The sequence below is a fragment of the Anolis carolinensis genome, chromosome 4 (genome assembly GCF_035594765.1).
Source record: "Anolis carolinensis isolate JA03-04 chromosome 4, rAnoCar3.1.pri, whole genome shotgun sequence".
NCBI classification, from domain to species: Eukaryota; Metazoa; Chordata; class Lepidosauria; order Squamata; family Dactyloidae; genus Anolis; species Anolis carolinensis.
Window position 1 is genome coordinate 194,609,606 of NC_085844.1, and position 25,610 is coordinate 194,635,215.

Genomic DNA, 25,610 nt, shown 5'->3' on the forward strand with positions numbered 1-25,610 from the left:
ATACATTGATGAAAACAGTAAAAACAACCTTGAACAATCCTATCATTTGCAGAATTGCAAACAAAATGTTCCCAGAAGAAACTGCAAAACTCATATCTATCAAGGTTGAAATGCTCTCTTGATGCAAGACGTAGAGTTGGGGGGTGATTAGTTTGTTGTTTTCATTAAATTATTAAGGCTGGTGAGGACAATAATGGAGAATAATGGGTTGCCAAAATCGCCAAAAGGATAATTTAAAATTGCAAATATAGATTTAGTGTAAACAAGTGTAAAGTTATGCATAGCTAGGCCAAAAAATCTTAATTTAACACACACACACATGTACATTTGGAATCTGAGTGATCTAGAAAAATATCTTTGTATCTTAGTAGGTAGCTTGTTGAAAATTGTACAATGTAGAGTACATAAAGAATCTAAACATATGTGGAAAATCCAGTCTACCAAAGCCAAACATATAAAGGAAGCAGTTCTTCACACACTACAAAGGTAAATTGTGCAATTCACTTGGTTTAAAACATGCTGAAGGCTGTCAATTTAGATAGCTTCTTAGGTTGGTTTCCCCTGACGTTAAGTCCAGTCATGTCTGACTCTGGGGGTTGGTGCTCATCTCCATTTCTAAGCTGAAGAGCCGGCGTTGTCCGTAGACACCTCCAAGGTAATGTGGCTGGCATGACTGCATGGAGCATCATTACCTTCCCACCGGAGCGGTACCTATTGATCTACTCACATTTGCATGTTTTCGAACTGCTAGGTTGGCAGAAGCAGATAGCTTCTAACAGAGATTTTATGAATTAATGGAAGAATAAACTACCATTGGCAACCTAAATGTCTATATGTCCTCAGTTACATAAGTTGTTGGGGAATGTAAGACGGTGCAGTTGCACTCATGCCCTGCGGATGTGTGTGTGTCTGTGCATCTCTTTGAGGAGAAAATCTCATTTATGGGTGCAACTTGGATAGCATAGCTGGTGAGAAAAGCCAATGCTACAGCCCTGCAGGAACCTTAGCCCTCCTATATTCGTAGGGAGCCCAAATAGAAAGGCAAGGTCCATGCATTGTATACACCCTTCAAGGCCGAAATTTAGGAAGGAGAAATGCCAAAGATAATCTGGAAGACTATTTGGATCTCAAACTGGTTCCAGGGTTTCCTGTGTAATCATCTGCACATGGAAACCACTTTCTTCAATTCTTCATACTGTTGTCTGTCTGTTCCCTCAAAGCCTCTTAGAGTTACTGTAAAAGAATTGCTGGGTTGGAACCTCTCTGAAATCCAGCTCCAAAAAGTAAGGCATCAGGGACCTCATAATACATTTCTGCATACTCGTGTGAAATAGGTGCATAGTCCTCTCTTGTTGACCCTTCCTGCTTTTCCTCTGCCATCTGCCATCTTTCCCAAGGAGCCTAAATGATATAGAATCATAGAATCATAGAGTTGGAAGAGACCTCATGGACCATCCAGTCCAACCCCCTGCCAAGAAGCAGGAAATCGCATTCAAAGCACCCCGACAGATGGCCAACCAACCTCTACTTAAAAGCCTCCAAAGAAGGAGCCTCCACCACAGTCCAGGGGAGAGAGTTCCACTGCCAAACAGCTCTCACAATGAGGAAATTCTTCCTGATGTTCAGGTGGAATCTCCTTTCCTGTAGTTTAAAGCCATTGTTTTGCGTCCTAGTCTCCAGGGCAGCAAAAAACAAGCTTGCTCCCTCCCCCCCCCTCCCCCGTGACTTCCCCTCACATATTTATACATAGCTGTCATGTCTCCTTTCAGCCTTCTCTTCTGCAGGCTAAACATGCCCAGCTCTTTAAGCTGCTCCTCATAGGGCTTGTTCTCCAGACCCTTGATCATTTTAGTCCTCCTGCTCTGGACACATTCCAGCTTGTCAGCATCTCCCTTCAACTGGGAAAGGCCTAGTCTGTTTATGCTTTGAAAAACATCATACTTATTGGTGATGTTATATAGTCAGCCCTTCATATTCGCTGGGGACTTCCTGCAAAAGTAGAAACACCCACCAGAATTTTACCATAGAATCACACTGGAGAACTTATGGTAAAAATGCCCAGAAAAGTGTTCTCTGGCATGACTCTATGGTCAGCTTCTGGCTGCCCTTGACCCTCTGGAGAACTTAGAGATTCCTAGAGATAACATTAATCAAATCTGTGAATAAAATCTGCTAAAATTAAACCTGTAAATGTGAGGGCTGGCTATATGTCAAAATTGGTTTTGCTCAAAGGCCAAAATACTCTCAACCAGTATATGTTTACAGTCTTCCAGAGTTGGCTCATTATAAAGAAATCCTTGATGGGGGCACATTAACACTCAAGGCAGCAAAGAACTTGCTGGACCCATTTAAGATGTTTTTGCAATTCTTGGCTTTGGCATGAATTTACTTTTCCCATTCCCCTCTGGAACTTTAACCAAGACAACAAGTTTTTCTGGTTATATTTTTTTCAGGCTATGTGGCTATATATTTTCATTTACCTAGTCACACAATGGCATAGACCTTACTATTGGTCCCAACAAGAGTAGATGTATTGAATGGATGGTATCTTGGTAAGTCAAAGCTTATTTCAGTTTGGCCAATTAAGTGGATCTGCCTTTGTTGGGACTAAAAATAGGACTTAGACCTAAGAGTTGTATAACTGATAGCAATGACTGGTGAGTATGAAGTAAGAGTATGTGATGTCTGGCTATAAGATGCCTGATGTGTTTTTCTCATTTGATTACCTCTTCCCTGGAGCTCTATTTCTGAGTTTATTTGCATTTGATATTGATTGAGATTTCCCAGCCTTTGTTTATGATGCATGAAGATAGAATAGTTTTGGAACAAGCACTAATCAACTCCCTTCTTGTCTTATGGATGTAGTATCCAGAAGTACTCAGTCTCACTATGTTAGAAGCCAGGGTAAAATCACTTAGGTATTTTATGTATTGCTCTTAAAAACATGGAGGCTAGTTACAGCTTGTTTTCCTTTTTAATCATAGATGATGATTGCATTCCAATGATATAAGCAGGACTCTCATTTCAGGTTTCAGTATGGCCTTTTTACATAGTTGTTTAGATTGTACAGCTACTTTCAGAGCTTTCATGCCCCCCTTACTTTGGCACTCAAACATCCGACTTTCAAATGACTCATAGTTACAAACCGGTGTGAGACAACAGGAAGTGAGATAAATCTACCCCTCTGAAGGGAAATTCACCCCTGAAAGAGTTATCCTGGGGAAAAAATAAGGAAGCAGTTTGTGGATGATTTTAGCGGATAAAGTTTTAATTTACTCAGTTTATGAGCCATACCCACAGATTTTATAAGCATCATATATGAAGCCGTGTAGATTGACTCTTTATTATGGACTTTCTGTTTTTAGTGTTGTGAATTTCTGATCTTAATGGTAACACATTAAAAAAGCGTTGTTTTTAATGTTTTAAAGTCTTAAAAGTTTCACATTTCTGGTCTGTGACCGTAATAATAAAATTTATTCATTCGTCATGGGGAAAAGGTGTCTCCACGGAAGCTTTATCACCAATCTTTGTTTCCACAACAAGTCATTTTTTCCCCAAAATCCAGTATTCACAGGGGCAGAAAGTGAGGTGAAATATTCTGAACAGGGGCACAGACAGAAAAATGAACATCACAGGCCTTCCTTTTGTTATTCAAAGCCCCCCTTCTCTCTCTCTCTCTCTCTCTCTCTCTCTCTCTCTCTCTCTCTCTCTCTCTCTCTCTCTCTCTCTCTCTCTAAATATATATATATATACAGGCTGGTGTTCACTTTAAAAATGTACCTGTTCCAAATTATAAACAAATTCTGCTTAAGAACAAACCTACAGAACCTATCTTGTTCATAGGTTGGGTACTGCCTGTACAGGATTTGGCTTTCAGCAGATTTTGCCAAGCACAGGAAATGTGTTTGCCAGTGAAAGTCCTCTTTTGCATGTGGCCATTGAGGCATACAACACCTTCACCACTGTCTAGGAGCCACTATGTAATAGGCTGTTTGACTTGCTGCTTTTTTTTTTTTTGTCTTCCTCAAATCATTATGCCAGATTTTTTGGCTATTGAGCAAAGGTTTTCAAAAATCTTTAAAACTGACTTAACACTCAGCACACTTTTTAGAACACAACACTGATCCAAGTGGAGATCCCTTTGATATTGTGTTAGCTGTGCTGTTCTAGGATAAAAGTTGAATGATGTGTTTAATAAAAGTGTAAGAGTCCAGGCATTTATGATATCACTTTCCTCCTTTCCTTTGCAGATATTGATGAATGTGTTGATGGGACTGACAACTGCCACATTGACGCCATCTGCCAGAATACTCCCAAATCATACAAATGCATCTGCAAATCTGGTTACACTGGGGATGGGAAGCACTGCAAAGGTAGGGAGAGCAGGCCAGCTGGTAGTAGCAATGGCTGGGAAGATATCTTCCCATGTTTATAATTAGGCACGGCACATTACATTTTAATTAGGTTTTTATTAACTGTGCATTGGTTGCAGTGAACTTTCTGAGAATGTGTAGACAGTTCTTTTGCAATCCTAGACAATATGGTTTCAATAAAAAGGTTTTGCAGATGAGTTTTCATTTTATTTCACGCAATAAATGGATTATTTACTTCACTTCTTCCCCTCTGTTCTTCTGGGAAGTCCATTTTATATGTGTTCCAAATCTCTATTCTAGCACTTACTTGACAGAGCTTTTGTTATACTTAGTTTACAACTTAATTATACTTTGCTTAGTTTTAAACTATGTGTCCGCAGGTAATTCTCTGGGCTGTAGAAAATTTAGTGAATACTGTTTCAACATTCTTTATCCAATACCTAGGCTCCAATATTCAGATGACTTTAGTTTTCAACACTTCATAGGGTTGAAAGAAATTTCATGACGTTATGGTGGGCATTACAACTATATTGCTTGCTGCCTATATACATTACAGGGGTCTGCTGAGGATGGTGGTGGTGGTGATGGGGTGTCTTCCTTTTTGCAAAACTGTTGTATTTATATACCAATTTTCTCACCCCTGGGGGACTCAAAGCAGTTCACAACATAATCCATGGCAAAAATCAATGTCTTGCACATATAAAACATTACATATCAATTTAACCACATATAACAATAAATTAATAGGTTAAACAGCTAAGCTGCTGAACTTGCTGACCGAAAGTTGGTGGTTTGAATCCGGGGAGTGGGGTGAGCTCTCACTGTTAGCCCCAATTTCTGCCAACCCAGCAGTTCAAAAACATGCAAATGTGAGTAGATCAATAGGTACAGCTCCAGCGGGAAGGTAAACAGCATTCCATGAGCACAAACCTCCAGAGTCAGACTCAACTAGACTTAATGTCAGGGGAAAACCTTAAACCTAATAATCGATTAAAACAATTAAAACAATTAAAACTATAAATAACAATCACAAACACAACATAAAATATTTAAGTCTTGCATTAATTCTGAAGTTATCTTAACTACTTCCATATTTCATTACTCCTGTTATATGCCAAAACATGTAACCACTAGTGGAAGGCTCTGCTATTGTAACATGCAGCCAAGAATATTAGATAGCTTCCCCCCCCCCCCCCCATTTAATCTGGCATTTCCTTCTGGCCTTTTGGTGCTAAACATGAATGATAGTTTATGATTAAGGTATGCTTGGATTGGTTCAGCTTAAACCACATGAAATGTGTTGGGGATTTGTTGTATTTTTTGAAGCAGGATTTAATTGGTTAAAGAATCATTTTTAAAATTTTATTTATCTACGAGTAAATAAAATAAATGTTAGGAATATTGTTGAGTAATACATTTGAAAATTGTACTTAAGTGGATTTTGAAGACAAAAGTAAAGTTGGTAATTACTGCTTCCAAAGTCCTCCTAGATCACTCATCCTTTCTCTTCTGTGTGCAGATGTTGATGAATGTGAGCGTGATGATAATGCTGGCTGTGTCCATGAATGTGTCAACATCCCAGGGAATTATCGATGTACCTGCTATGATGGCTTCCGCCTGGCACATGATGGCCACAACTGCCTTGGTAAGACCTTTGTGCATTGCAATGCCTTTACATTCAAAAGATATAACGTTGTGAATGGATAGGAGATAGAACGGCATACATTGTGCTATAGAGATTAATTTTGAAACAACCTGAAATGATAGTTTTGAAAGGATTCTAATGTTGAGTTAATCCAATGGATTGTTGAGCGTGTTCTTTCTGATTCAGTGGTGTTGACTTCAAAAAAGAAGAAGTCTTCCACGACGTTAATGCAGCCAGTCTTAGCATTGTCTTGTCCAAAGCAGACTCAGGCTGTGGTCTCTGATCTTCTGAAGCATGCCTACTTACAATCAGACATTAATTGTCTCTTTTCAGTATCCTTTTGCTCTGTCTTTTGCATATCCAGTGGGAAGATTAAAAGCGTCTTGAAGTACTGCTGTTCTTTTTAGAAAAAGAGAGACAGTTTTCTGTTTTTGCTGACTCTCTTCCCTCACATGCCATTGCATAAATACTCCAGCTGTGAAGTAGTAATGAAGTGTTTATTGATTCTCTGTCCCACAGAGAAATGCAAACTTCTCACAAGTGGTTACGGCTGTCATACTGTCATACACTAATCTCCACCCTTTCTTGGGGGACAAAGTTAGGGCAAATGAATTTATTTGTCAGTTAACTTATGAAACAAAAAAAGGGCAAATGAATCTCCAGTTGTTCATCCCTGGGTGGAACTGGTTATTCTTTGGAAGAAAGATATCTATTGATATCTATTGTGCAGGTGCTTTTAGAAAAAGAATATAATTACCTGTTACAACTGTTTTCGCCTTTTTCTAGAAATACATTTTTTTCCTGAGGATGCAGAATATAATAGGTTTGGTTGATTGTACAAGCTAAGCCAGTTTCCTACAACAAGCAGTGGATCCATTTTTTTGATCAAGTGAGACATTTCTGTAGGTGCTTGCATATCTGCTGTATCTTTTGGGCCACCTTATTCTAGTTTAGTATAGTCTATGCTGGCTAACAACTCTGTGTAGGGATGCCAAGAATTCAACTTGAGCCCCTTTGTATGTATATCGAAATTTCTACAACTAAGCTACAAATACATCTGTTTAGCCAGTACTCTTTTAACTAGGGTTGCGCTGAATGAAGATAGTTTCATAGACACTTTTGGAAATAATTAAAAGGACATCTTAACCTGTTGCTTGTTCTGATACTATGGGGAAAGAGGCTGAAAATGTTCCAATATCGGGATCAAAGGCAATAAGTAATCTCATTAAGGGAATTACCTGTGTGACCATCTTGAAACAGGCTGAAGAGTCAACATGGAATGTGCATGCTCCAGAGATATCTAGAGAGGGACACTGCATACGTGTTTCTGTGCTAATGCCAGAAGCTTCTGCTGAATGAAAAGCAGTCACCTCTTTTAGGCCACGATAGGTCTGTCTTTTGAAAAATGATCTGTCATGGCCTAAAAGAGGTGACACATTTTCATGTCGCAAATTGCATTATAACAGTTTAGAAAACTGGGGATGGGGTGGTTCACCAGGGTCATGGAGGAAAGGTTGAGAAAACCTCCATTCTCGACAGTTGCCTATCTCTACGAAATTGTATCATATTTGGTAGCAATTGTTTTTCCATCAAGAAGAGCATCATGTCAAATAGGATGAGTTCTTATGAGTTGACAATACCAGGTCTTACAAGTAATTTAGTACTAGGAGCACCTATTGACTCCTTTGTCAAAAGGCTTAGAGTGATAATGGACAACTTTAACTGTCCCCACGTTGACTGGATAAATGTGTGTTCTGATCATAAGAAAAAAAAAATCATATACAGTTTTTAGACATTCCAAATAACAAGATGCTCGAAGAGTTGATCATGGAACAAACCAGATGGGAGGCAATAATTACACTAATCCTTAACAGTGCTACCCAAGGCTTAGTGTGAGATGTGAGTGCAGCTCAACAAATTGATCACAGTGTGATGAAACTTAATGTCTAAATGCTGGAGACATAGACTAAATAGGCATGCTCACACTGATGTTTCTGAGAGAGGAGACAGTAAAATGTAGACAAATAGGTAGTAGGAAGTACTAAAACTTATTGACAAACGAATCACCCAACCCAGATGAGACAGGTTGAAGGAGTCTTGAGGAACTCAGATAGGAGATTTTTAACGTTTTCTTGAATTGGGGGGAAATGTGTCCATGAAAGGCTGAAATTCCCATATAAACATGAATGCCTACAAAGTGCAGGGAAGTCTCGTGTTCACTTTTGTTGCCCTTTCCTACACCTCTTTAGAAGCTGTAATGTTCTTTTTCTCATGCCAGCATTGTACACAATGTTCCAGGTGTGGCCACAACATAGATTTGTAAGGACAGTATGAAGTTGTGGTTTTATTTTTGTTTCTGGTGCCATCTTCTCCTATCTACAGAGAGGTGTCAACTGGGATGCTGGTAAAGTGGGAGATGCCAAGCTATGTTTTTCACAAGAGCTCTTGAACATTTGTGAACATTGTATGCCTAAGGAGCTTTCTGACCTTTCTGGATCAAGATGAGCACTCACACAGAATTTTACTCTTTTGGGGCAAACAGCGGGAGCTCATGCATCTCTAATAGACACTCCCTACTTTCGACTCATGTTCCAGCAGGTAGACGAGTAGTGCAATTTCGGCTATGAGTTTCCCAAAATGTCCAGAGACAGCATTCCTAGAAACTTTGCCTGTCAGCAGCAAGTTGTGGCGAGCCCCTGGACACAGCCAGCTGGCAAATGGATTACTTGCTTGGCTGGCAGGGTGACTCTGAGTCAGTTGCACAGGGTTGAACAAAACTATTGGACTTGCAGCCAGAAATGATGATAATTATGACTTAATTATGGGCCATGAAGAAGGTGTTCTTTCTCTCCCTTTTGATTTTTATATTTGTTGTTGGTATGCGCCACTTCAGTATTTAAGCTTATGAAATCAGAAATCTATTTTAAAAGACAAGGAGGAGAGGAGGGGAGGACATTTTTGAATATATTCAACTGCTGTATACTGAGAGTATATCTGTACCGTAGAATTAATGCATTTTGATACCACTCTAACTGGCAAGGCTTAGTGCTATGGAATCATGGGGTTCATAATTTACAAGGTCTTTAGCCTTCTCTGCTGATGTTCCATAGCACTGAGCCATGGCAGTTGAAGTGGCCTCATATAACACATTAATTCTACAATGTAGATGTACCCTGAATCTGATTAGCCCATCTAATCCAACTGGTGGTGTCTCTTCAGTGAATCTACGATTTCCCTATTTCTAGTAAAGGCGAAGACACATTATTTCAGTGGAAATTGTATGCCAGACATGTGTAGTCCTCAGAAAATACTACCTATGGCCCTCAGGGTTGAAAAGATGATGTTCCGCTGTAGGAACAACTATCCTTTTTTACGAGCATTTTTTAAAGACTGGAATTATCGGAAATGCTCCCATTACTAGTTTGATAAAAAAAATTGTCCACCACAGGAAAGTTGAAGGGAACATTAATTTGGAAGAAAACAAGGATTCCCATGTATAAGGAAGAAAACTGAAGGGTGCAAGGTGGTGCTGCCAACAAATACCAGGTGTGTAGGCTATGTTTCAAAGGAAGGCCAAACCCCCTCTGGATATTCCTTAACTTGAAAAACCCTATAAAATTCATGGGGACATTGAAGATGCATGCATACACATAGACGGGGATAAAATGACAACAACCTCCAACCACAAGAGTTTAGCAGACTTTTGGGTGTGCTTTTAGTAACTTATTTTACTGTGAGTCATTAATTCTTAACATCAGCCTGCCATATCGCATCAAAAATATGTTGTAGACTACAGCCTTAGAAACCCTAAGCCGGAATGGCCAGTGATTTATGGTTGCTGTGGAACTGTGGGAGTTGTAAGCCAAAAAAGTAACATTTCTGAGCTTTATCCTCATCCCTAGAACCACATTACCAGGAACTCTATTTCCTTTTCTCAGACCTCTCATCCTGTAACTGCCCATTTTCTGCAATTATGTTGGAGCATTAGCTTCCGAGCTTCTGCTCATATTCAAGCTCAATGATGAACCTCTTTTGCAAACCATTGTAGATATATGTCAAGCTACACATTGGAAAGCATTGTGGTATAACTATCTTTTGTTGTGTCTGAACATACAAGTTTAAGTGAAAACAGCAGCAACAGCTGGGAGTCCTCAGAGTTATTTAAACAGTGACATCTCAAAAGTAAAATGCTGCTCCTCCCACCCTCTCACTGCCCCAGGGTCTTGTGCTGAAAGATTTTGATTTCCCAAGTTATACATTTCAAACACATTTTTAGGGGAAATTGCTGGCTAGAGAAGCAACTGAGAGCTGATTCTGGAATTTTAGTCTAATGTAGTAGACATTCAAATGCAGAGCTGGTATGGTGCTCAAGTGCCCTCAGCAGCTGTGTCTGAGTAAGGGAAGCAGGAGAATCCAGTCTTTCCATTGGAAGTGGTTATGTGGTAGGCAGCACAGCAGTAAATCCATGCCTGACGATGTAATATTCAGCTACAGAAGTTCTTCTTTTTGTGTTGAGACCATAAGAGCTTTCATTAAAGGGTTCCCCTGAGATGGAAAGAAAAACAAGGAAGTATTTGTCAAGTTAACAGAGTGAAATACATAGCAGTGGTGGAAGCCATAGATCACCATTGCATGTCCATGACTTTGAAATAAAAGGGAAGTCCAGTCTCAAGACAGCATGCTTGCTACTGAATTCATTCTGTTCTATTGGAAGGTATCTAGTAGTCTACCCATATTAGGTGGGCTGGCAGTCTTTGTGTTGAACTGGCAGGATATAGCTAGCTTTATCCCTTGATGTATCTGTGTGAATGCTGCTGAATTCAGTGTTTGGCCAACAGGATATATTTTTATTTCGCAACACTTCTGTCACCAAGTCATTCTAGGCACTACTTCTCAGGATAGACTCAAATGCTTATGGTTTAACCCACCTTAAATTGTGGGTTGGGCTCCCCTACATATACTGTGACTTGTTGGAGTGATAGAGACAACATGATAGTTCTTTAGGATTATTCTTTCAATACAAACATTGTTTATTCGGCACCATTAGTTTAATTTTTGATCCTGGTACAAAAACACATCAGTAAGTATGAACTTGTTGAGATTGGCTATATATCGATAATAAGATCATCCTTTCTCTATCCCAGTTAGAACAGAGCACCGACCCAATGGTGCTTACATAAACGTTGACTTAGCAAGTTTCTATTGCTTCAATAGATCTACTGTAGTTGAAACTCACAATAGACTTAGGCTACAATATCTAGTAGGACTTGAAAGTACATCTGCATGAGATTGCATCCTTATTGAAATGCAAGACAGAATAGCTGAAAGACAAACCTTCTCCCCATTTGACTTTACACAAATAAAGAAAAAAGATTAGACCTAAGATAAGTGAATAGAAGGACATTCACAGATGGAAAATTTCTTGAGCTCTCTGTTGGAAGCAAAGAGGCATCAATGCTTGTATAAAGTGATTAGTGGAAGAGGGGAGGCAGATAATTACTGCAGTTTATCTCCCTCTGTATCTTTCTTTGGTCTATGTACTCAGATCTTTTGTATCCTTCTTAACTGTTGAGGTCACTTCCCACTTTTTCAAGAAATTAGTTTGCTTTGTCTGGGGAAAAGAACTACCAGGGGGCTCCCACTCCAATATCTGCAGCGAGTATATACTATTTTCTCCACACATGAGAGCCAACCTTTGGGGGGCCTTGTGGTCAAATCTAGGCCACCATATTTGTCAGTCTCTTTGCCTAACCCAAGATGGATTTCTTGTTATAATAAGCACATGTTCTTTATACATTGCAAGAACATCCTCAGTAATTACTCCAATTTCTTCCATAAGCGTATATTGTTCAAGCCCTGCTTCATTCTGCTTAATATACCGATACAGAAATCTTCATAGACCTCCCTGAAATGCCTCTCTGGGATGTGGCCTTTATGGAAGAAAAGATTTTAGACTTGAGGTATAGGTGGTTATACAATAGCGGAAGATATTATTGTGAACCTCCTTCCATTCAGTTATGTTATGATCCAGTCTGCATTTGTTATGTTCTTATCTTTTTTGCATCACCTTTGTTCCTGCAATAAAGACTTTGTTCCTCTGCCTGTGGTCCTTATTTTCATTTTTGATAGGGAGGTTGACCATTGCCACCTTACCTTATCATCAGGGAGTAACCTCAATTACCAATAATATGTAACTTTAGAGCTGATGAACCAAGATGAGGACATGTTTTATATTACTTCATCTTTTTTCTTGATAACAAAGGACGTGGCTGTGACATCAAATACACCAATTGCCAAGAAATATTGGTAGGAAAGTTGTGATGTCATATTGGTTAAGGTGGGGAAAACATATGAAGGAGCAGGAAGAGTGTGCAAAAAGAAATTTATGAGTGTGGCATACTTAAGATGGCCCTTTATGTTTTGCCTTGCTTTTAGAATATGATTTTAAGAACATGATTTTAGAATGTAAGCATTTGAATGTCTCACGATTCTCTATTGTCATATGACTATGTTGATATGCTTTAACTACCTGTGTTTCAGTTTGATATATTTTGCAAATTATGCTAGATCAAATAATTACTAGAATTTTTAAAATGTAGTTATTGTCTTCTCACCATCAAGTACAATGTAAACAGAAACTTTGGTCAAAAAATAAGGATTTTAAGAAAACACTGGTCTTGGTTTTGGGTGTGGCCATGTGCGGTTCCTATTTGAGATCTTTGACCTCATTTTGTGACACTTTACAGGGGAGTCAATACTGAAATTCCTAGAGGTTTAAAGACATTGTTATAATCTGTACTGAAAGCAACTTCCCACAAGGATCATTTAACATGTTCAATATAAATGTCTGACACAAATTGCCTCTTTGGCCTTGCCATGTGTGGGCGTTAGTCCCCCTGGACCTTCTGGCCTAGCAATATTAATGGGAAAAACATAAAAGAGAGGAGAGAACAGCCCTTTTTCCTGATGCAGAAGCCCCAGGTTCCTGCTGTGCATACACTGAGGTGAGCCCCACATCTGCCCAAACAAATGAGTTAATAGCAAATACAGTGAGAACCATAATACATGGGGAAAGTGTGAAAATAAATCCCAGGCCAAAGCAAACTTTCAACTTCTCTTTGGAGAGCCTTTATGTCCCTGCTGTCTGATTATATGTATGAGCTACCCCGTTGTCACTAATTTATAAAAACAGAGGTAGCCGTCTTTTGGCTTCCTTGTACTTCTCCCCTGCCCCCTAGTCACATTAGCTTTCTTCACTTCTGCCTAATCCAGATGCATGACCACAGAGACTCAGTTGTGAAGAATGTATTCACATTAGTGATGTATTTTCAAGCATGACTGCTTTGTGAAGAAAAGGGGTCAGCTGAATATATGGTACAAAGGACTGAGATTCAGAGTCATCCTTTGATTTATTCTAGCTGTGGAAGCAAGTTTGCCATATCAGTGCAACTGGTAAATGTACATTCTATGTTAAGAAATAGGGAAATCCTTCCATGGAGCTTATTAAAAGTGGTAGAATATGACATTTGTAGTTACTGTGTGTCTTCAAGTCATTTCCAACTATGGTGACCTAAGGTGACACTATCACAGGGATTTCTCAGCAAGATTTCAAAAAGGGTTCAGAAAAGGTTTGCCATTGCCTTTCTCTGAGAGAGCATGATTTGCCCAAGGGGCCTGCTCAGTTTCCATAGCTGAGAAGGGATTCAAACCCTGATCCACAGTGTCGTAGGGCCTCATCCCATGAGGGGTGGAATGCTGTCTCCCTCATCAAATATGTTGCTCCTACTGTTTTAGCAGCAATCACACTCTCCATTTGTCTTCATAAAACACAACTGAGACATCCGACAACAGTTTCAATCACATCTTCAAGTACCTGTCTTTCTCCACTTCCACACAAATTGAAAGGTCTGGAGTCGATAGCTACCTGACTCCATAAATGCCAGTTTCTGGACACTTTAAAACCAGAGTCCCACGGCAAACCGTGGAAGTAGTCTTGCATCATTTGATGACTTCCATTGGGCTCCATTTTAAAGTGTCCTGAAATTGAGGGAAGCCTGTATGTTATTTAGTCCATAGTCTCATGCTCAAACTACCAAAAGATGCTGGTTCTTAATAGCTAAGTGTAAAATGTACTGGAAATATTCGCATTTCTACCACATTTGGTACTACAAGAGCCTTAACTGAAAGATCTCAAGTGGAACCCCCTTATTTCAATAATAATGAGAAAGTGCATTATTTCACTTCAAAATGAATTGGCCTGTTGGAGACCCTTCCTGTTCATGGTCCTCACTGAGCCCCTGAACATCTGTCTCAAAAACCCATCCCAATTGCCCAGATACCAGCTAGTACATGTTGCTGAAAATTGAGATGAAATCCAGCATCATCATAACCATCATCAGTAACACCAATAGCAACAAACTCCCCATATAAATTATTTTCCCCAGCATGCAGCCTCCTGTTCTCTTCTACCCTTTATGTTCTTTAGAGTTGCTTATATTTCAGATACAGTGGGCCTTCCAGATACAACGGGGTTGGCTTCTACGATTCTTTGCAAATGCTAAAAAGTGGGCAATCATGTTTCCTAGTAACATTTGGCAGGCTCTGACCCTCTTGAGCTTTAGGAAAAATGTAAAGACGTGGCTCTGTGCGCAAGCATTTAACGAATAAGCATTATGATCTGACATGGCCCAAACTAAGGTTTATGTATGAGGCATTTGGATGAATGGACTGAAGTATTTATGTGTTTTAAATTTTGTATAATGTTTTTATTAAGTATTTAATTGACGTAATTGCTTTTTGATTTTATTGAATTCTGTTTTTGGGCATTGAATTTTGCCAACCCTGTAAGCCACCTTGAGTCCCTACAGGTGAGAAAGGCGGGATAAAAATGTTGTAAATAAATAAATTATATTGTTAAATGATGGTGATATCCGTATGGGTGCTTCAGCTTCAATGTGTTTGCGTTCATGTTACCACCATTTCATAGTTGGTGAAATCCATGGATCCAGAGATCCCATTGGTTTGAACTATGGAAGTTTGCTATTTATGTCAAGTAAATATAGAAGAGCAGCAGAAGAGGAAATGCAGTTATGGAGCTATTCTCAGATCATCTTGAGGTGGGAAGAATAGATAGGACAAATTTCATTTCAGTTACTGGAAGCAGATGAATTATTAGTGAAGTTACTATAGGACTATTGTCATATAAGCTTTCCATTAAAAAAAAACAACAACAATCCCTTGCATATATAATTCAGTCTTTAGTTTATCCAGCTGGAGGCTACTATTCCTTTCTTTTTCATAATATGATAAGCTCAGGAAAGTAGGTAAGGAAAGAAAAAAAAGGGAGCCTCTCACAGCCTCTGAGGATGCCTGCCATAGATGTGGGTGAAACGTCAGGAGAGAATACTTCTGGAACATGGCCACACAGCCCGAAAGACATACAACAACCCTGTGATCCTGGCCATGAAAGCCTTCGACAACACATTAAAAGGAGGCTTAATTGAAGAGTATCTATTAAAATTAATTTAGATCCAGATTTTTAATATTAGCTTAGATCCATGTTGAAAGTACTTTTAGAAGAAGAGAAAATGAGGGCAATAATGCTAAATGTCAACCATATACTTAGATTACACCATTATCCCTTTTTGGTTCTATATGAAACATGCTTTTAAGATAAATGTGAAGAGATGAGTGGATGACATTGTTAGACTTAACTCCTTCTTGAGGACAACATTTCCCATTACAAACAGGGAGGAAATGTTAAATGTTCACTCTTCTTCTGTGGGCATCTATTGGAACAAAACACACATTTCTTCTGTCGTGGCACCCCCTGTACATGTTTGTATCTTACCATGAATTGCTTGTGCAATTTTGGTAAATTGTTTTGAAAGTATCTAAGCCCATCTATTTTAACTGTGTACGTGGCCCAGTATCTTGCCAGGTGAATGTCATGTAGCTACACACTCTTGATGGCTGTCTGGAGAGAAGGGGGATTCACATATGAGATACAACATAGTATCCCTTCCCCACTAAGTTGGAGTCAGGGAGGCACTGTTTTCCAAGTGACTAACATATGTCCCCATATAAATATTTGTTGACTTTTTCACATCTGTCACATAGAACATATATGTAATAGAAAGTTAGTGGGGTGCAGAAGTAGGAAAAAATTAATTTCCATTAATTTCTTTCTTGAATGATCAATTCTGTTTGCAAAATGAAGATTCCTTGGAACCTTATGTATCTGTGGGCACAGCTACTTTAAGCATGCCTTCTTGTTTGTCTTTTCTTGACTTTGAGCTCTTTGCCAGAATGAATGCTCTCCTCAAATGTGCTACAACCACATTTCACACAGCTGGTGACTTGAGAGACTGTTACCATTTTTGGGATGTTTTTTCCTGGTGAGTTACATGAACCATTTCCTATCAGCCTCTGTCTTTGGCTTAATGGCTTAATCACAGTTGATGACTGGGATGCTGAGTAACAACAGTGATATTTTCTTACCAAGACCATTAATTAATTGGTTGTAGATCAGGATATTATTCCAACTACAACTCGGGGAAGTGTTTGGCCCAGCGGCACTGCCTCATTTGAAGTGCTCCTGGTTAGAGCCTCCTCAGGTTTTGAGACACTATCCTCCTTGATTCTCTCTACACCTGTCACTTCTCCTTGTACATAAATGTGATTTTTTTAAATTAAAAAACCAAGCCATACATCATTTTAAGATGAACTATTTCACCATGTTTTAGTAGCAATGAACTGCAGCAATCATCCAATGCCTTTTGGAGTTTACAACCAATGCAGGAACCATAAACATGAAGAGTATATTTTTCATTCAGCTCTTTGGAAGGAGATATCTTCCTGTTTTTGGTCTGATGCCTTCATCGTCTGTAATATGGGAGACAGAAAGAATAAGCTTGATGACAGAGCAGGATATTAAGGACTTGCTTCTACTGAGATTTGTATATGCTTGGAACACAGTTATTACTAGACTGAGTTCCAGCACCATCACTCACTTTATCCCTCTTAAGATTTTGAGTGACCTTTTGAACCGCAGCTGGAATTTGAGCTGTACAAATCAAATATGGGGGCTTTAGTTTTTTCTTGTCTGTGTTGCCTTTAATAAAATAGGCATTAGGTGTATAGTCATTTTAGCCACTAGTTTTAACCAGTGTCTTGTCTTGTCTTGGGCTGAAATTAAGAAGTAATTGTTCCTTTATTAGTGAGAGTTTTACAAAGAGTTATTGGTGTGCAGGAGATTTGACCTGTGGAAGGCAGAGAGGATATCATCAAGAAAACACACATACACAATCACATACACACAATACTTCCCTGATTTGCTGGAGCTTTCTGACGTAACCTTGCTATAGATTAATCTGGCTAGAGATATATGCATGGAACTTCAAGGAAAGGACAAATTCCTGAGCAAAAAAACTCTATTTGAAACATGTTCCGGTATGTTTTCATTGGCCAATATCCTGTGTTCAACCTCATACTGTAGTTTGAGGTTCCCTTTTCTGAAGGACAGCACCAATCTCAACTGATACTGAAACCAGTTGCCTGAGACAGAAAATTATCTGCTCAGAGAACATTTTCTAGGTTGAAGTTGAACAGTGGGAGCTTCTATTGCCCAAAGACAAATACATTGATTTTTTTAAATTGGCCTTTACAGATATTTAGTTTATAGATGAGACTTTGCCTAGAATCTCACACTTGTAGCAGAGATGGGACCAAAATGTTAACCTTGCAACTATCTGGGACTGATCTAGGGAACAGTTTGGTAAAGAGAGACTTTTTCAGTTGCTATCCTCCTCAAAACTGTAATTGTCATTGTTGGCCCCATCTATTCTCTGACAGCCCTATCCCTTGATGTTTGTTGTTTGAAAAATATTTGCAATGAGTATCTGCTATGTGTGTGCTCTTAACCTCTTTTTGTGAATAGGAAAGGTTTTCATTGCTGTGTCTTAAAATGCTATTAAATAAAAAATAGGACTCCCATTCACTGTTTCCATCTCAGTGAAATATCTCTCATGTACCTGCTAGAGATTCTCATCTGTGACCATGAGTTGAAGCCCCTCTCCTTTCCACAAGATTGAGGATAGTAAAGAACTTTTTTGTATCCTTTGTGGACCCAGGAGCTTTGGTCTGAATGCACTCAGTGTGGTTGTACCTTCTCACAATCCATAGAAATCATGTCAAATGAAATTACGAACTTTCCTCAAGGCTACCAGAAGAAGTGTTAACTTTTAGAAGAGGCCTGGTTAGGATTAGAGGATTTCTAGTGAGTAAGAAGTCTTCATGAATGAAGTGAAGTTAAATCATACAGCTTCCATTTTAGTTCTGCCATGTTGCCGAGAACAATGTTTACAGCTTGATCTTGGCAATTCTTCCCTGTATTCCTTGCCTGTTTTGAAATTTGTGATTTAGTCTGCCCTTGGACTAGATTTGGCTTAGTACTTGGAATGCCCTAGCTATGGATGAAACTTTTTCATCCTTGCATGTAAAGACAAAAAATTATGTCTTTGAGTATCTCAAAACAAAGTCCCCCACGACCTTCTGGCAAACAAACTAATAAAATGTGGGCTAGACAAAACTACGGTTAGGTGGATCTGTAATAGGCTAAGCAAACGAACCCAAAGGGTGCTCACCAATGCGTCGTCTTCATCTTGGAAAGAACTCACAAGTGGAGTGCCGCAGGGCTCCATCCTGGGCCCGGTTCTGTTCAACATCTTTATTAACGACTTAGACGAAGGGTTAGAAGGCACGATCATCAAGTTTGCAGATGACACCAAACTGGGAGGGATAGCTAACACTCCAGAAGACAGGAGCAGAATTCAAAACGATCTTGACAGACTAGAGAGATGGGCCGAAACTAACAAAATGAAGTTCAACAGGGACAAATGCAAGATACTTCACTTCGGCAGAAAAAAATGGAAATCAAAGATACAGAATGGGGGACGCCTGGCTAGACAGCAGTACATGTGAAAAAGATCTTGGAGTCCTTGTGGACAACAAGTTAAACATGAGCCAACAATGTGATGCAGCTGCTAAGAAAGCCAATGGGATTTTGGCCTGCATCAATAGGGGAATAGCTTCTAGATCCAGGGAAGTCATGCTCCTCCTCTATTCTGCCTTGGTCAGACCACACCTGGAATACTGCGTCCAATTCTGGGCACCACAGTTGAAGGGAGATGTTGACAAGCTGGAATGCGTCCAGAGGAGGGCAACTAAAATGATCAAAGGTCTGGAGAACAAGCCCTATGAGGAGAGGCTTATAGAACTGGGCATGTTTAGCCTGCAGAAGAGAAGGCTGAGAGGAGACATGATAGCCATGTATAAATATGTGAGGGGAAGTCATAGGGAGGAGGGAGCAAACTTGTTTTCTGCTGCCCTGCAGACTAGGACACGGAACAATGGCTTCAAACTACAGGAAAGGAGATTCCACCTGAACATCAGGAAGAACTTCCTGACTGTGAGGTCTGTTCGGCAGTGGAACTCTCTCCCCCAGACTGTGGTGGAGGCTCCTTCTTTGGAGGCTTTTAAGCAGAGGCTGGATGGCTATCTGTCGGGGGTGCTTTGAATGCGATTTCCTGCTTCTTAGCGGGGGGTTGGACTAGATGGCCCATGAGGTCTCTTCCAACTCTACTATTCTATGATTCTATGATTCTATGAAAACCCTGCAGGGGGGATTTGCTGTGTGGAAAAACACTTTGATTGTTTTTTGTGTGTGAAAAGTTGTTTGATGTGCAGAAAAAAGTTTTCACATGTCAGAAACTATTTTCTGTGCAGAAAACAAAGATTTTGACCCACAAAAATGCATGTCTTTCTATGCAGAATAATTCCTTCAGAACACTTGAGTTTAGGGAGAAAACTGCTTGGGATTTTCATTGGTCTGCTGTTCTTCCTGATGGGGGCTCATGAATATCCAAATCTCATTTTTTTTTAAACTTGGGAATTTATATTTTTTTTTACATCCCTAATTCATGCTTGGTAGTTTTCATTAGTGAAGTTGACTAGTGTCAAATGCAGGACTGTTGTTCGACTTGGGCTTTGGACCCCCTCACTTAATTTGTCTGGATCCCTTATAGAATTCTATTTGATCAACACCATTGTTGTCTTCTGACTAGGTTTATGGGTGCCTCTTGCCTAGTAGATCTTCTAGTATGTGATCTCAACCTGTATTGAATTTGGACTGTTAGGCCTTGCTACCTTAGTTTGCTGTCAGAAAAGGGAAAGATAACTTTTCCCTATGTTCCATATTTCTGTGCATTTCTCCTCTCTTAGTTAGGTATATTCCCAGTTGTTCATTCATTATCATGATCTGAAATCCGAAATATCATGTGATGAGACTTCAAAATATCATGCTGCTATTTTAAAAAAATTGTTAGACAAATCAGTGAGGAACTTCTTCAGTTTACATTGTTTTGTGTCGAGACAGATCTTTCAGTCTTCTTTTGAAGCCAGAAGGCTTCTGGAACTGTTTAAACAACTGCTAAAATTGTTGTGTTTAAGAACAAAATTTTAACAATTGACTGTGGCAATATCTGTCTGCAAGAGACCAAGCATGGCATTACTTTGATTTTCACTTTGTTTTTTCTTAGTGCATATGCGTCAATGTGTGTGTTTTAATTAGCCCCTTAGATATTTGTTCAGGTATTTGGGCTTGATCTGGAATTCCTTCTCTCTGCATGCTGTCATTGACCTGCTATTCTGTCTTTTCCGGAGTCTACTCCACGGCCTCACCATTGATGTCTAAGGGGTTCAGCTTTCGATTTAGCTGTTGAGTTTGCAATGCTTGAGTTCACAGGAGGTTTTCTTTGGCACTGGGCCCCTTGCCTTCTCTTTCTGTATTGAGAAATTAGGTTGGTTGCCTTTCTCTTTTGCTTTCTGATGCAGAACATTAAAAAACTTGAGTGGAAGAACCTTCCTTCAGTTCAAGGCATCACCTCAGCACTCCAACCACTCATCCAGCCCATAATAACTCAGGGGAGAAACTGTGTATTCTGGCTACCAGTGTTCCAAAAGATCAGACATACAAAAGCCTTTTCCAGTAGGCTGAACTTCTGACCTAGTCATCAGCATGTTTCAACCAACATACTTGAAGTACTAAAAGTGGCTCCAGAGAGATACATTGGATTTAAATGCAGATAACTTTGCGAAAATGCATTTGTTTGATCCTTACAGAGTTTCTCAGACTGTGATCTTTCAGATGTTTTGGACTTCAGCCCCACAATTCCTAACAGCTGGTAAACTGGCTAGGATTGCTGGGAGCCAAAGTCCAAAACACCTGGAGAAGCACAGTTTGAGAAACACTGAATTAGAAAACAACACTGTAATCAGCAACAATAGTTATTAGGATACCAGAATGCTGAGCTAGAGAGGTTAGAACTGGCAGGTTAGAACAATTCCTAACAGCCTGTCAGCTGTTAGGAATTGTGGGAGTTGAAGTCCAAAACACCTGGAGAGCCGAAGTTTGCCCATGCCTGGGTTAGAACATATGCATAAGAATGTATTATCATGGAATATTAATCATCTATCAGGAGATATGAATAAACTACATGAAATCATAACCAGATTATTTCATTGTTTACTTTTTCATGTAATCCTTGAACAAAGTATGGGTGGCCCCAAAATCCTCTAGCATGAGGAGTAGCCAGAGTAATTATATCATTCTCCTTTCCGGAACAGCTTGACCCGAGATAATCCGCATGGCAAGTCTTCCTATGCAAAGGGAGAGGAGAACCCATAGAAAGTAGCCAAACCTCCAGGATGTCTGTTCCTTTCCTTCTGAGAGGGATATGGCAGAATATAAATGAAATAAACAATAAGAAAGGTCCCATGTATTGTTCAGAATACCTTTAGTTGAAATTGGTTGAGTTTCCCATTAACAACTGCATGGCAAAGAGGGTTTAATTCAGTGGTTCTCAACCTGTGGGTCCCCAGGTGTTTTGGCCTACAACTCCCAAAAATCCCAGCCAGTTTACCAGCTGTTAGGATTTCTGGGAGTTGAAGGCCAAAACATTTGAGGACCCACAGGTTGAGAACCTGATATTTTGTTGTAACCTTGCAGAACATCATTTTGCAAAACTGATCTCTTTTAATATATTTTGCTAAATGAAAGTAAGGAAGAATTAATTCATATAGGACACCTGTTTAGGAATTAGATGATTAGTTAATTGTACTAAGAAAGGGTATTGTATTTGAATTGTTCATATAGTTGATTATTTGTACTCTTACTTTTAGTTGCCCTATGTTAGGTTGATAGTTAATATGATAATTTTTCTTTGCCATGGATTATAATATACTCCTTTGTATTTTGTTGAAACAGGATTGTCTATAATTAAATTGCACTCTTAAGTATTTATGGGTTTATCATAATTGAATATCCCATCAACTACATAGTATGTTTTTAGGCTGCTGTTTGTGTTATCTACTGAAAACATTGAAGAGGCTTTGGCTGTCATTCTGCAGGTCTCAGTTTGAAGCCATTTTTTCCACGTCCTAATATCCAGGGCATCAGAAAATGATCACCAGAATGATCACCAAGATTCTTGTAGTTGCAATCCAAAAAGTAACTGTATTGGTCTACTTCACTCTCTTTTCCATTTAGGCTTATGTGTAATATGTCATGCTTATGGCTTTATTTTGTTAAACCAAAATGGAAAAAAGGACAAGAAAGCAGAAGAGCAGATGGGGCATTGGAGTTACCTTAGAGTTAATAAGTTCTGATTGCAAGTTTCTCTGCTCCAGGAAAAAGACATCTGTTGAGTTTTAAGTTATTTAAAAAGCCAGGAAGAATGGGAAAGCATCTGTGATGTAGATTTTGAAAACTGCCCAACTTAACGATTTGTTCATTCTCTCAAAAATAAACATCTCACCAAATCCAAAGCCCAGTGTTCACTTTTAAATACTCAGAGTATTGCATTCTAGGAAGCAAAACTGTATGCTGTGCTATACTTGTCTTGAATTTGCACCCAGTGATTCTTGTAGATCAAGGACTACTAAGGCATATCTGTCTGGAGATTGGCAATCAACACTAGAAAAAAGTGTGCATAGCAGGTTTGTTTTAAATCCTCTCTTTTTTAACCCACCAATCAAAGAAGTTACAAAGTTTATTTGAAAACAGCCTTACTGCTGTTGATCTTGGCACCGTTGCTTCCTACTGCTAAGTGTTGCTTTGTTCAAAGCAAATGCCCTTATTGAATTTTTGGCAGATAAGAAATACATGTGTCTGACTCAGCTGAGATTACTCAGTGGAAGTGTGAGAGAGGAGAATCAATTCATGCATATTGTCTTCTTGCATTTACTAAAAGGAGCTTCAAGTGTTTTCATTTTTCTGTAATAAAAAGCAACTAGGACTTCCCTTTTATAATATTTTTATGTGTAAATATGTCTTCTCTCTGTCTGACATTTTCTGTGAATGTTTATGTATGCACGTACATGTATACTTATACATAGACCAAAAGTGGGCAACTTCTGGTGTCATCCCAGATGTTGTTGCACTTCCTCATCCACCAGCCCTCAGTACTGGCCATGTTGGTTAAGGCTGGTGGGAGATGATGTCTCTTATATATGGTCTGCTGACAAATCAGTGCTAATTTGCTAAGATGAAGGGATTTGTGTTAAGACTGGAAATGGATAATCCTCTTTTGGAAATGTACCCTGGTACAATTTAAAGAGCTTCTTTATCTCCTTTCCAACAGGAGACAATGAAATAGACTGAACTGCCAAAGAGGATTGGTTTAATTTAGAAATAATACTTCACCTGCTTACTGCAACTGCAGTTTATCACCTTCCCGAACTATTGTTACTGCACAGTGTAGATACACTCCAGCTCTGATTACTCAAAAGACATTGAAACTTAAATGGACCAAGAATGGTGTAATGTAAATGATCTATAAAAATGAACGAACCAATAGATGCAGTGTGTATGGAAGGAGGGATTGTATCTTGAATGACATTAATGATGATAGGTAAAGGAAAAGGTTTCCCCCTGACATTAGGTCTAATTGTGTCCGACTCTGGGGGTTGGTGCTCATCTCCATTTCTAAGCCAAAGATCTGATGTTGTTTATAGACACCTCCTAGTTCATGTGGCTGGCATGACTGCATGGAGCACCGTTACCTTCCCATCAGAGTGGTACCTATTGATCTACGCACATTTGCATGTTTTCGAACTGCTAGATTGGCAGAAGCTGGGGCTAACAGTGGGAGGTCACCCTGCTCCCCGGATTCGAACTGCTGACCTTTTGGTCAGCAAGTTCAGCAGCTCAGCGGTTTAATCTGCTACATCACCAGGGCCTTAATGTTGATGGAAAGCAAAATCTCCAGTGTTAGATATAGCAAGTACAGATTTATTTTCTATTCCAGAGATCTCCAAATATGGCACTTTACTTTTCTCCAGATAATTTTTTTATCTGGAAATATATGAAGGAGTGTACTCAGTAATGCTGCTGGATTGGAGGCTAGGTCCTTGGCCCAGTGGTCTTTTTTAGTAGTAAGGGTACTGTTAGATTATCCGGGCGGAGGCCAAAAGGGGGTGCTAGGCAGAGAAAGAGAGTCCATTTTACTGAGGGTGGGGAGCGGGGTTTCAAGGAAGTAAAACCATTTCCCCCTGTTTTCTTGTTATTCCCCCCACCCATGTCACCATCGTGGAAACAACCCTTGTTTATGAAATGGGAGGTGGGAAGGGGGATAATGGAACAATATCGTATTAAAATCCAGTTTGTTCTTGTTTTCATAGTTCTACCCTCATGCTGGTATTTTTAATTTTTTTTTTTTTACATAGGGATGTTCTAAAACATTTAGGTAATATGCCTCTTCCAGTATTATGATGTTCTTGTGTTGTACAGAAAATGTGATGCAAAACAAAGTGACCATACTTTTGTATGGCATGAACTTTAGAGTCCATATGTCAATGACCTTGAATTGACTAGATGGGTTTCTAGTTTGCAGTAGAGTGTTTAGGTGGGTGGGTGGATGAATGAAATGGGGTCTTTTCTTTAGCTGCATTCCAGTGAAATTGTAGAGAAGTCAGATTGGCTCCATCCCTTCTGAAGTTTTAGACTGGTATCCAAATCTGCACTGCTTTTTTGCCAGGCATATGATGGATGTTAATATTATTGTGGCTTCTGTTGAATAATTTTTATTCCAATTTTTATTCTTTTGTGTTGCACTATTGCATTTGTTTTGGATTGTACATTGCTTTGATGTGGGTAGAAAAGCTATTTATAAATATTTTAAATAACAGCAACCAATAAGCATCAGATTGTTCTCATTCTCTCCTTTGCTTCCTGGACCAGATGTGGATGAGTGTGCAGAAGGGAACGGTGGCTGCCAGCAGACCTGTGTCAACATGATGGGAAGCTACGAGTGCCACTGCCGGGATGGCTTTTTCTTAAGTGACAACCAGCACACCTGTATCCAGCGCCCAGAAGGTTGGTCTTTATGGTTTAATATTTGCTGATCTCAGTATCATTCGCTTTCTTAATCAGTCTAGAGATAGAAAAAGAGATATATAAATATTTATCTGGGTGATATAGGACTTTAAGTTTATTGTATCTCATCATAGGGCGAGGCTACTTTCTGGTGTAATTT

General features: G+C 39.3%; 1 protein-coding gene across 4 annotated transcripts in view; it reads left to right on the top strand.

Moving 5' to 3' along the window:
* The window catches only part of scube3 (signal peptide, CUB domain and EGF like domain containing 3), a 153,611-nt gene that overhangs the window by 40,850 nt on the left and 87,151 nt on the right, over nucleotides 1-25,610 (top strand). For all 4 annotated transcript variants that reach the window (XM_008109716.3, XM_008109715.3, XM_008109718.3 and 1 more), the window contains exons 2-4: nucleotides 4,251-4,373; nucleotides 5,893-6,018; nucleotides 25,316-25,450. In XM_008109716.3, the coding sequence (XP_008107923.1) occupies nucleotides 4,251-4,373; nucleotides 5,893-6,018; nucleotides 25,316-25,450 (384 nt within the window). The remainder of the gene's footprint in view (nucleotides 1-4,250; nucleotides 4,374-5,892; nucleotides 6,019-25,315; nucleotides 25,451-25,610) is intronic.